The sequence below is a fragment of the Anser anser genome (genome assembly GCF_964211835.1).
Source record: "Anser anser genome assembly, chromosome: Z".
In the NCBI taxonomy this organism is placed as follows: Eukaryota; Metazoa; Chordata; class Aves; order Anseriformes; family Anatidae; genus Anser; species Anser anser.
In genome coordinates this window covers 19,759,407-19,772,365 of record NC_139723.1, presented here as the reverse complement: position 1 = coordinate 19,772,365, position 12,959 = coordinate 19,759,407, and the positions used below count along the sequence as shown (strand labels likewise).

The 12,959-nt window shown below is 37.6% G+C and overlaps 1 protein-coding gene across 1 annotated transcript in view; it reads right to left on the bottom strand.

Moving 5' to 3' along the window:
- HSD17B4 (hydroxysteroid 17-beta dehydrogenase 4) overlaps positions 1 to 12,959 on the bottom strand; it is a 64,613-nt gene that overhangs the window by 41,410 nt on the left and 10,244 nt on the right. The window contains exons 8-11 of the mRNA XM_083816224.1: positions 11,393 to 11,580; positions 8,516 to 8,607; positions 7,887 to 7,911; positions 6,106 to 6,234 (exon numbers count right to left, since the gene is read on the bottom strand). Coding sequence (XP_083672350.1) covers positions 6,106 to 6,234; positions 7,887 to 7,911; positions 8,516 to 8,607; positions 11,393 to 11,580 — 434 coding nt within the window. The remainder of the gene's footprint in view (positions 1 to 6,105; positions 6,235 to 7,886; positions 7,912 to 8,515; positions 8,608 to 11,392; positions 11,581 to 12,959) is intronic.

Here is a 12,959-nt window from a genome sequence, read left to right as displayed (position 1 = left end):
ATCAGGTTATTGCATTAAGAAGTACAAAGGTTGTGATCAAGTACATTGTTATGAGCTAACAGCTTGCCAGAAAAGATTACAAACACGCTGATAAGTGTTGTTTATACACCGTTAAAGATGTTTTCAGTAGTCTTCACTTTGTGTACTGAAGTAAAAGAGGGAAGAAGGAAGCGCACAGTGGTACATTATCATGAAGTTTCAGTCAGCTAAACGTGTGAGGATGTCTGAAATTGTCATCACCTACTTGTGAAACCTCAATTTCTACTTTTTAATATATGACTTGGCAAGCTGAGTGTGGTCCTTTAAAGATTCAAGAAATAGTTTGACAGGAATACTTTTGTCAGAAAAAAAAGCAGGAAACCTTTTCATTAATATCACTATTTTTAACATAAATTATTTTATTAGTTGTTATTCCATTACTGAACTCCGAAACCTTCAATGTCCACTACCACAGCATGACCTGCTCTTATAGAGCAAATGATTAGCAGACATCAGGAAAAGATTAACCTGAAGAGCAAAGGTTGAAAATTGTTATGGCAAAGCCTAGCTTTTTCCAGAAGTATTCCTCTCACTTTCTAGTGAGTTGCCTACGAATCATAACCCTTAATTACAGAGGAATAAGAACCAGTGTTTAAAATCTTTTCAAATGTGTATGACAGAAACAGAAGTTGAAGCTGGAATAGTTTCCTTCTTGTATGCAAAATACTTCTTTATATATACATCCAAAGATATACATACATCCACATCTATGTGTTTTACATTCATTTGCTCTATACCAGAGAATGACCTTTGAAACTCACAAGAAGTCATCCAGCGAGAATATTCAAGCTGTTTTCTGCACCTAGGCAGCTTTTAAGAAAATCAAATATTCATATATACATAAAAACAAGATACTAGATTTAACTGAAACTGGCTCATATTTTTACAATAGAGGTTGAAATTGAAGAAATGAGAGACCAAGAAATTGCCTCATACGGGTGGCAGAGAACACAAAAATTCATTGCCACACCGTTTTCAGTAATTTACCAACAGTCCTGGCTATTCAGGGAGGCCCCAGCTGACTGGAGGTTAGCTAATATGACATCAATCTACCAGAAGGGCAGGACGGAGGATCCAGGCAACAACAGGACTGGCAGTCTGACCTTGGCATTAGGGAAGGTTATGGAGCAGATCATCTTGAATGTCATGATCCAGCACGCATGGGACAATTGAGTGATCAGATGCAGCCAGCACGGGTTTATGGAAGGCTTGTCCTGCTTGACTAACCTGATCTCCTTCCATGACAAGATAACTCACTTATCAGATGAGGGAAAAACTGTGGATGTTTTCTACCTGTAAAGTGTTTGACACTGTTTCCCACAGTATTGCCCTGGAGAATCTGGCTGATCACGGCTTGGACAGGTGCAGAGTTTGCTGGGTGAAGAACAAGCTGAATGGTCAGGCCCAAAGAGCCCTAGTGAAGGGAGTTCAATCCAGTTGGCAACCGGTCACCAGTGGTGTATTGCAGCCCTCAGTCTTAGAGCCAGTTTTGTTTAACGTTTTTATCAGTCATCAGGATGACAGGACTGAGTGCACCCTCAGTAAGTTTGCAAGCAACACCAAGTTGGGCAGGAGTGTTGATCTGCTTGAGGGCAGGAAGGCTCTGCAGAGGGATCTGGGTAGGCAGGATCAATTGGACGAATCCAATCACATGGCTTCCAACAAGGCTAAGTGCCAAGTCCTGCACTTGGGTCGTAACAACCCCATGCAGTGGTATTGGCTTGGGAAAGAGTGGGAAAGTTGCCTAGCAGAAAATGACCCAGAGGTGCTGGTTGACAGCCAGCTGAACATGAGCCAGCAGCGTGTCCATGTGGTCAGAAAAGCCAAGGGCATCCTGGCCTGCACCAGAAGTAGCACAGCCAGCAGGACTAGGGAAGCAACCGTCCCCTTGTACACAGCACTGGTGAGACCACACCTCAAACACTGTTCAGTTTTGGGTCCCACACTAAAAAGAAGCACATTTAGTTGCTCAAGCATATACAGAGAAGGGCAATGAAGCTGGTGAAGAGACAAGAAAATGAGATATATGAGGAGTGGCTGAAAGAACTGAGGCTGTTCAGTCTGGACAGTAAAACAGTAAGACCTCATCACTCTCTACAAGCACCCAAAAGGAGGCTTCCCGTTTCTCAGGTGTCAAGTGATAGGATGTGAGGAAATGGTCCCAAGCCACATAAGGGGAAATTTAGTTTGGACGTTTCAAAGATTTTCTTCATGGAGAGAATGGCCAAGCACTGGAACTTGCTGCCCAGGCAAGCGGTGGAGTTCTCATCCCTGAAGCTTTTTAAGAGGCACAGCTATAATGGAATATGGTTTAGTGACGGGACACAGTAGGTCAGATTGATGGTTGGATTTCATGATCTTGAAGGTCTTTCCCAACCTAGATAATTCTATCATTCTATAATTCTATGTGAACACGAGAGCACGTAGTGCTTTGTGGGGGCAAGGGCTACCAGATCTAGCTCTGTGAGAGGTAATAGAAGGAACCAGCACAACACTGCGCAGTGTAACATGCAACTGTGACCGGCTGTACATGACCACACATTCAGAAGTTTCTGCATCACATCTAATTCTGTCTTTCTGCTTATGCACATTGGTCCAGGACCTCTCAGTATCTCAAAACATGGAATCATGTTACCTTGACAAATTTGTCAGCGGGCTAGAGACAGCTGCAAATGAGACTGATCAATCCTTTTATAGTACAAGCTAAGCCAGTCACAATTTTGCAATTCTTGCTGCCTAAGAGTGTTGGTTGCAGTGGCTTGGCTGACGTACAGGAAGGTAGGAAGTCACTGTAACTTGATTCTGTGTCCTAATCCTAAGACTCTGATTACGCTCTGCTTATTGTCTTGAAAGACTTCTAGCTTGTTCTGAAATAGTAGAATATAAGCTAAAACTATGATTTCAGTATAAACATTATTAAGAAAATAACATTATCTAAATTAGGAAAAATCCCTAACACAAGTTATTGCAGATTCACTGCTGCCTCAGAGGCAATGGCATTTTCACCTTGGATTAAATAGATGGTTACCTTTCCATACTGGTAAAGGAAATGTAGAAGAATACATAACAGCAAAATTGAATCTTCCATTTCTTCAACTTCCTAAGGCAAGACGTCATGTAGGGATTGTGCAAGTAATTGTATCTTTTGCTAGTTAACAAGACTGTACCTGAAACTGTTTGGGAGTACAAAGGAACTGCCAGAACTTCTCCAAGTACATTAAGTATTAAGCCTATAAAGCTTAAAGAAGAGCTACAAAGAACAAACAAAGACACTTAAGGCATTAAAAGCAAAGTGCAAAGACAGGCATGGTCAGTTACATCATGTCAACTTTTGGGGTAAGAGGAGGCAAAGACCACTGCACAATCAGCAGCTGCTCTAGAAAAAGATGTTGGTTAACTACCAAGGAAGTTCACTTTACTACTGCGCCCCTTATTATGAAAACTAAAAAACAAAGAGCTACTGAATCAACAATGAACTGCTAAGTCTAGTGACAATTAGCTATTCCCTATTAGTTTTACAGAGCTCAAGCCTTGTAAAAATCGTATGCTGGTACACAAGAGTTTTTTAGCTTGATTCACTTTACATCCTGAGAGAACAAACTAACTCTAGAAATTGAAGAAGTGCTTAAACTCAAAAAAAGGTGGAAAAGGAAGTTCCTATTTTTACTTAAGCTGGTTTTAAGGAAAATAATCCAATCATTTTGCTTCTTAAAAGACCACTACTGTAAAAGGAAGATGAGACAGCATTTCCATTTAGCATTCATTATTTGTATACCACCAGCAAAACTCCCTCAGCTGAAATACACAATTAGGAAATACACAATTAGGAACATACACCAAATGAGTGTTTTGCTAGAAAGGATTCTAGATGCATGATACATTACATGCTGAGCCTTTCATTTAAGAGAATGACTTCACCCTTTGTTTGCAAAAAAAAGAGAATTCTATGTTAAAAAAATAAATCCAAGTAATTTATATATAGTTGCTACAAGTGTAGATATTATCTTTCGAAACAAAACCAAAACACATAATGCTCCTAGTTTTTGCAAAATGCAATGAATGAGATTGAAAGCGCTCTTGCCAGCATGTCCACATTATGAATCAAGATTAACATCTCTGATTATTCGATTTTTACAGTATATTACAGGCAAATACTTTATCTAATTAGTATTTTTTCATTATAATTACACATAATGGTTAGTACATGATTGCTTTTCCCAGCAAATTACTTAAATTAATGAAATCTTCTGGGAATGTTTTAACTTGCAGATACTAGGCATTGCAGCATTCCATTTTTAAGGCAAGTACTCTAATTAGTTTCCCTTATTTAAGGCTTGAATGCCTTCAAGCAATAAAATTGAAATATTGACAGTACGAAAAACTTTTAGTATAGAACTGAAAAATTAAATCTATTCAGACAACGTCTCCAGCATTTTGCTCTACCTTTTTGATAATTCTTATATACATGGAATTAACACAAAATATTTCATTCATTCTAGCAGCACCTCTGGCTTGATGTCAGTGAAATCACAATATTGTTATTTAGTCTAACTTCATAACAAAACAGAAGCTAATGCATGTACACTGCATGGGAGACTCAGACTAACAATGTTTACCATTGTAAGAAAACACAGAAACCTGTTATGTTATACTGTAAGCATAACTACTTCAGGAGTCCAAAATCTTGTCCTTTTTTTTTTTTTTAAACTCCAGATAGCATCAAGAGGAAGATGCTGTCTATCATATACAGGGCTTAAGTTGAAGCAAAAGAAATTCCCACCCACAACTATTTCTCTACATTTGTTTTTGCCTGCAACTAATAAAAATTACATATTATATGTGACAGGTTGGAAAACAGATCAGAAGACAAAGCTGGAATTCCTTTTTTTTTTTTTAAAAAAAAATACCATTCCACAGAGGGAAGAACATTTATAAACTCAAATACACTTGGAAATGGGACTTCTGCAAAGGAAGATCAGTGAAAACTATCAGTAAGTTGAGAGTGAACTAGTGTATTGCTGGTTACATTCCTCCACCAAGATCCAAGGTAAAGGACCGCCTCCTATTCTGGTTTTGTTTCAGGCAGCTAGAAAACATATCCCTAAAGTTTTAATACAATCCCCTAGCAGATTTTAAGACCAACATTGTAAACATCTACTGAGCTTCCTAGCAATCTAAAAATCTCTGAAATTCAATTGGCGTTGTACATACAGATACCTCTTTCTCCCCATACACGTATACAAAGTCATTTCCTAATTTGACAAATACTCAATTATTGGCCTAGATAACCACATTGTATAATAATAAAAAAAACCATCAGGGATACTAAGCACACGTAACATATTAATGAACAGTAAAGGTAAATAACATCTTGAGAAGTCTCTGTAAGCAGTCATAGAAAAAATAAACCATACAAACTAAACTACGGCAACTATTAACTAGAGACAGATAAGACAGACAAGAAAGACAATGCTTGGAATATGAAAGGGAAGCAAGTATGATATCAGGAAAGATAAGTGTCATTTTGGAAAAAAAAAAAAAAACTATCAGGAAGGAACAAAGGGAAAGAAAGAAAGCATTCAAAGACACAATCATCTTGGTCACTAGCAAAGGGGCTGACGTTGTCCAAAAAGGCACTTTGCTGTTTATACCAAATGACTTCTTAACCAGAAGAACTTTTCGGTATGGAAAAGGCTAACAGAAACCAAGATCCCAGGACTAAAAAGAATATATAACCTCTCTATTACACTGCTACTATCTGTATTTGTGTCTAATCAAACAACACACTGCCTGTAATCTGGCTGCAGTACACAGTGACGGTAACATCACCTCACTAGAAAACTGACTCTTAAGATGGCTGTCTTAATTCTACAGATAAAAACATGTAAGTTGCCTTTAAAAGATCTAACTGTACTGAAATAGTAAATGATTAACATATTTACAAAAGAACTAATTGGTTCTGTAGACTATTTATTAGAAGTAAAGTTTTAGCAAGTGTCTGTTAAGAAAATATTTTCTTCAAAGTTTTTTTGCCCCGACTTTCTACATTATTACAGTCTGTTTTACCTTGGATGCTTCTGGGTTTGCTGGCATTATCAAAGTCACAGACTTTCTCCCACTTATCTCTCACTGCTTCAGGAGTCATTGGCTCATCCTTTCCTCTGACAATAGCACCCAAGGATCGCTCCCAGCGCACTAATTAATAGAACAGAAATGGGAGACATTGAACAGAGTTCAAGCTGTCTGTCACGGCAAGAAACAAACAAAAAGAACATTTAATTTCTTTAGAGCACTTTTCATCTAGGCCACTACTTTCAAGACTGTGGAAGAGAGGAAAGGTTAAATGCACTCCAATCTAACTCACCCATACAACGTAGAGCTGGACTAAAAGGACTCACTGGTTTTCACTAGCATTTAGAAAAGTAATAGCACTAGTTGTAAATTTCATTAAAGCCAAAAACAGATTGCTTTTTTGGAAATATTACTTCAGTTTTCAGATTTTGTCTAGTGAAATGCTGTAGCTACTATGCACCTACAGACATTCTTTTCTGATATGATTTTGGCTACTGCTAGTTAGGGACTATACAGAAACTATACGGAAAATGTGAAAACGATGTGTTATCTATGTTAGAATGTTTATACCGGTAGTCAGCATCTCTAAATGGTCCCTGCAGTCATATTTCAATACTGCCATTTGAGAGAAACTGTTAAAGCTAACATGAAATCAGCTCTGGGTGGATATAGGTTCCCTAGGCTGCAATTAATCCTTAAACTGTCGTGTTGTTTTTGCTTGTAGTTATCAATACACAATGAATAAACCTCACTAATAACCTGCTTTCATTTTAGGGACAGGAACAGGAGCCACTATTATGATAAAGGATGGTATTTACTTTTGATCAGGGATGAGGAGAAGCCAGAGACTTTTCGCTGCATCAAAAGTCAGCTCCTTGTGGAGGGCAGCAAGAGGTTTGGTGCCCCAATTTTTTCGATCTATTTAATACAGAAAAAGCTATTCCACTGCCATCAAAACATCCACAGTTAGTGAGAAATATACAAAATCCACTTTTTTGTTTGTTCTTCTTCTTTCCCCCAAGTGGACAAAACACATTTTGAAAAAAGGAAAAAGCACTTCTTGAATTAAATGGCCCTTCCAACTCACAATATTCATGTACACTGAAAAATCCCTGAACAGTTTAGGAAAATAATGTCAGTATTAGGGTCAACAAATGTCTTTAGGAAAGACATTTCACACACTAAATTAAGTTTTCCATCTGGTAAGCACTCAGAACTATCTGTGAGTTTTCTTTACTTGCATATTTAAGCCAGTTACTAGAGTCACTCAATATTTACCTGGCATAGCTACCAGTTATTAGAAGACAAATCACTTCCAACTGTTAATGTGTATCACTAGCATTTTTACAACAGTACAAACACAGGTGAAAAACATCTAAGACACAACCTGTTTGCCAGTATGTGCTACTTTTATACCATGAAAAATGGAAGGAATCAAGAAGAGGCAGAAATGTACACTTAGGACCCAAAAAAAAAATTCTTCTTAACTTCAGCCATAGCTTTTGATCCAAGAATTAAAGACTAGTCAGGCACATTTCCAATTACTACTAATCAGCTCAAAGCATACAGAACACATTCTTAAGTTACCAGCTTCCTCCATGCATAGCAAAATTTGTAACTTGTACTTAAAATAAGCAATTCCCTGAGAATGCTAGATCTTTGCTTATTTTCTGTGCCTAAATTAAAATGTTTTAAGCAGAGGTTAACTGCAAAGTCTGCATACTTTTGCTGTCAATTCAAAAACCAAAATCCATCTTGCAATAAAATGTACTTACATTTTCCAATCCATCCAGCTCCCACCTGTCAAGAAGAAGAAAAATCATCCACTTACCATATTACTATGTGAACTTTTCATGAGGCAAGAAAACAAAAGTATACTTCAGAACCAAATCAACATAATAAAAATTTCTGAACTACCACTAATTGAATGTTAATAATGGAATGTGAGCAACAAAATTTTAAGAACATGATAACATCTTCCATCCAATTTATGAGCTAGCAATATGATGAAAGTACCTATGTGTTCCATAACTAATTCATCCTTCCTGCAAGTTGATTTCTGTGTTTGAATGATTTATAAAAACAAATTTCCTTTTGAAGTTGTTGCTTTGGTGTGTTTTCAAACATAATGTTACAATAAGAATTGTAACAATCAATCAGTATATCTGAGCACACACCAGAATTTGATAACTTTGCTGTTATCTGACATATCTGTCACAAACAGCACCACAAGGTAAATGTTTCTATCTGTGCTCCGAGTATGTGGTTTTTCCCATATTAATTCAGTTTCAGCAAAAAAAAAAAAAGGTTAAGACTGCAGAGGCTAAAGCAAATTACCAGTTTACAGCTGGGACAGGGAAAAAGGGGGGTGGCAGGAAGGAGCAGAAAAAAAAGAAAGAATTACCTCAAACAGACTGCCATTCTCCATACAGCTCTCGTGGCAAAGCCAAAGAACTAATGGAGCAACATACTCTGGCTTGAAAGCATCGATCAGATCTGGAATAAATTTGACGGGGAAAATCATAAATTAGAAATATGATATGATTTCATCAAACCTTGCTAAATTTCCGTCTTACTGGCAACCTGAAACAAGGGCAAGCCAGACAGACAAAAGCCTGACGGAGATGTATCTTGAGCAATTTCCCTTTCTATTTGTTATGGAGTTATAAATAAAAGAATGTGAAAAGAATTGCAGCTGATGAGTATCTGAGAAACATCATGTTTGTAAATATCAAGTTTTCTAAGTGATATATTGGGAAATATAAGCCTCGCTAAATTTATGTATCAATCGATTTCTTTGGATTTACATGGTCATCTGGCATGGAAGAAAATCTTAAAATGAAGAAATTGTCACAGACCAAAATTGGTTGTCTAGACAGCTCTTAGCATGCATTCTACACACTTTCTGAAAAGCATAATTGAATTTGTTTAGTTTCCTTTTCCAGCTTACAGAATATTTTTCTTTCAACAGTAATAGATACATAACTGTAGCTGAGCTAAAGGTCAGCCAGTGTTTTCAAATATACTCTCAGAGATAAGAGCTGGAAAAGTTTGGCATTACCCACACTTCTTTAACAGCAAAGCTGAAGTAACAAAAGTTTATTTTTAGAAGTTCTACAAAGGTAACAGGAAACAGAACTCTATTTAATATGGTTTTTAAGTGCATAAAAAAAGCTGTAGGGTTTTCTTAAGTATTGAATTTCATGCCACACACCATTTAGTTTCAAAAGTTAACACTAAGTGTCATCCCTAACGCTATTAATCCACTATTAAACAGAATTAAGTGGTAAAAGTTTTTTTAAAAAAGGAAAAAGATGCAAACTTTTGTACAACTCTAGCAAGAACAAAACTAAACAGACTAAGTTGAACATACACAACTGTTGTAATACTACAGCATAGTTGCTTGCAGACGTTTAAGGATGGATGTCCTGGTTCCAGTTAGGACAGAGTTAAGTAGCTCATAGTAGCTGGTAGGGTGCTATGTTTTGGATTAGGATGAGAAGAGCGCTGATAACATGCTGATGTTTTAATTGTTGCAGAGCAGTGTTTACACCAGGCCAAGGACTTTTCGGCTTCTCGCTCTGTCCTGCCAGCGAGCAGGCTGCGGGTGCAGCAGGAGCTGGGAGGGGACAGACCCAGGACAGCTGACCCAAACTGGCCAAAGGGGTATTCCATACCATCTGACGTCATGCTAAACAATATATAGGGGTGGCTGGCCGGGGTGGGGGGGCCGGCTGCTCGGGGATAGGCTGGGCATCGGTCAGCGGGTGGTGAGCAATTGCATTGTGCATCACTTGTTTTCTTACACATTATTAGTAGTAATACTATTATCATTATCACTATTATTATTATTATTGTTATTATTATATTCCTTATATTATTATATTCCTGTCTTAATAAACTGTCTTTATCTCAACTGACCGGCTTCACTTTCCCGTTTCTCTCCCCCATCCCAGAGAGGGAGGGGGGAGGGTGAGCGAACGGCTGTGTGGTGTTTAGCTGCCAGCCGAGTTAAACCACAACAATGGATGACAGGGAAGTACTGACTAAGCTTACAAGGATAATTTTACAAGACATACGAAAATATTTTTGAAGCACTGGAGTCTAAACCTTTTAAGAGTATTCAAAAAACAGGATAGGGAGAGAGGGAGCCAGGTATGGAATAAGCAATCAGAGCTGCAGTCATCTTATGTGGACGTAATGATCTCACTCTTCTTAAAATGACTGAGAAAGAAAATTAGGAGGCAGTTTTATCGCTTTATGTAAAAAGTCCCCAGGGAATTCCAGCTAGTGAAAACCTCTTTAAACTTCAAGAGCTCTGGGCTGCAGGCTTAACATATGTGATGCTTAGGTTAAGTGTAATAAATCCACAGCAATAACAACCTCCAGAGATGTCAGATTTTCTGATCACTTGGGTTATTTAGACCTAAAGCAGGATGCTTTACATAGGATTTAACTAATGAAACAAAATCATCTATTCATTCTGTGTATAACTATACAAAATATATTACTCTTTGCTACGCTGTATGTCAGTCTGAAAAATGTAATGATTCTGCTAGCTTTGAACTTTCCCTGTCACTAAGCAAAAGAAGTAGGGCTGGGGGATGAAATAAGCTGACTGAAAGCAATTTCTTTTTACAGAGTTTTCTTGCTTTGACTCTTTTTTGATTCTCTGGTCATTTGCCAAACTAATTAGTCACTCTATTTACCCTAAATTTATACTTTACACACAGCTGTCTCTCATGACAAACTCTATAGTGACTTCTCAGTGCAACGCTCTATTAAAACTTGTTCAAGTACTCAAAGATTATTAGCTGTGCAATACAGAAAAACACACTAGGTAACTCAGTTCATTATTGTCTGCTGCTGATCATGAAACAAAGGAGTACACACACAACATGTTGTGTGAAAATGGTATTTGTAAATCAGACAATACTGGAAGTGCAGACACACTATGCACATACATCATTCTACATCTAACAGAACAAACAAGCCTTTTTGACTACCTCAGGGAGGATCTTGGAAGAGACTGTAATTAAAAAGCCTTGCTACATGAAATTGCTTTTGCAAATTACAAAAATTGCTTCGTATCTTATAGCAGAAAATAAGGATTCCTTACAACAACCAACAAGTCAGTTGACAGTCCACAGACCAAAAGGCAGTAGAATAATGAATTAGCAGTTTCTCAAGTGCAAAGGATTTGCATTTTCCAATAAGAAAGTTAGCTATGCTTCAGTCCACTGAAAAAAATGTCTGCACACATACACCTTAAATAATTCACCTTGTGGCATGACAGTCTGGGTCAGTCTGGATCCAGCAGTAGGAGCAATGGTGTTGCAGTGGATATTGTACTTCCGGCCTTCAATTGCAATTGTGTTTGAAAGACCCAAAAGGCCAAGTTTTGCAGCACTGTAGTTGGCCTGACCAAAGTTTCCATAAATTCCAGCAGCTGAGGAAGTCATAATTATCCTTAAGGGAAAAGAAAAAAGTTACATGACTTCAAGTTGTTTAATTCTTCACAACAGTATTTTACAACTTTGGCATTATATTTTCCATATTCTACCAAATGAAAGTGTGGAAATAAGAATCAAAGCACTATTTTGGGTAATAACCAGATGCCTTTTCAGTGTCTGACAGATGGAAAATATTGGACAAATCTTGAGGAGTTGTCATAGTAGCAGAAAACTAACAATGTCACGTGCCTTCCTGAGTTATACTGTGAAACAAGAATATACACTTCGTGACAAAATTATGGCGTAGAAGAATGTATTTTCTTTTCCTGCTCTAACTGCACTTCAAATGGCGATATTCTTATTAATAACAAATGACTTCAGCAGTCAGAAAAACTAACTTTATTGAAAATGACTTCACCTTTTTATCTACCTTGTAACATCCAAAAAAGCATTCTTATCGAATTCACAGAAAACTTCGAAGAATCCTAATGTGCATTAAATAAGCAAAAGAAGAAGATCACAAAGTCTTGCCCTTTGCTGTTCCCTAATATTAAGGCTGTGGAGATGACTGAACTGTTCACAAGACAGATCTAAAGTCACTGAAGTTTATAGCTGTTCTGAGGCAAGATAACACTGTGCTGCATGTCTTCTTATAAAAGAGAACCCAAAAGAAAAAAGTGTCTACACCTCCGCATTTAAAAGCCTTCAGTCCGAATCTACTAAAAGCACACTGCATATCTAGGATCAAAATCTATTTCATTTTTTATTTTCACTTGCCTCACTGGCAACAACCCACTGTTTTTAAGTGAAATAAAGAGATATGTTACAAGTACTGGCTCAATATCAGCAAGACAAAAAAAGTTACAAAATCCATACCAAACAGGAATTTTGCAGATGGCACACATCTGTACGTACACCGCAGAAGTACTCACTACCACTGTTACCTGAACAAATACCTAAAAGGAGCCCAGAGAAGTGCATCCTAAATGGTTGCAACTTCTAGACTTTTCCCATGTATTCTGTATGCTGATCTCTTCCCTCACCTTTCTACTTTAGTTCCCTGGAATGAGAATGAATGCTAGTTTGGTCACAGAATGATGAAGAAATTAATACAGTTTTTGGCATGTGGGCACTGCCGTTAAGATTAACATAATCCCATCAGTGTTTTGATAAATGCAACAAAAACAGAAAAAATAAAGATCTGAAGTCACTTCACCCTTTCAGCCAACATACAGAAACAAACTTAGCAGATACAATCATAGAATCATAAAGGTTGGAAAAGCCCTCCAAGTTCATCTGATCCAACCATCCCCCTACCACCAATGTCACCCACTAAACCATGTCCCTAAGCACCACATCCAACCTTTCATTAAACACCCCCAGGGACGGTGACTC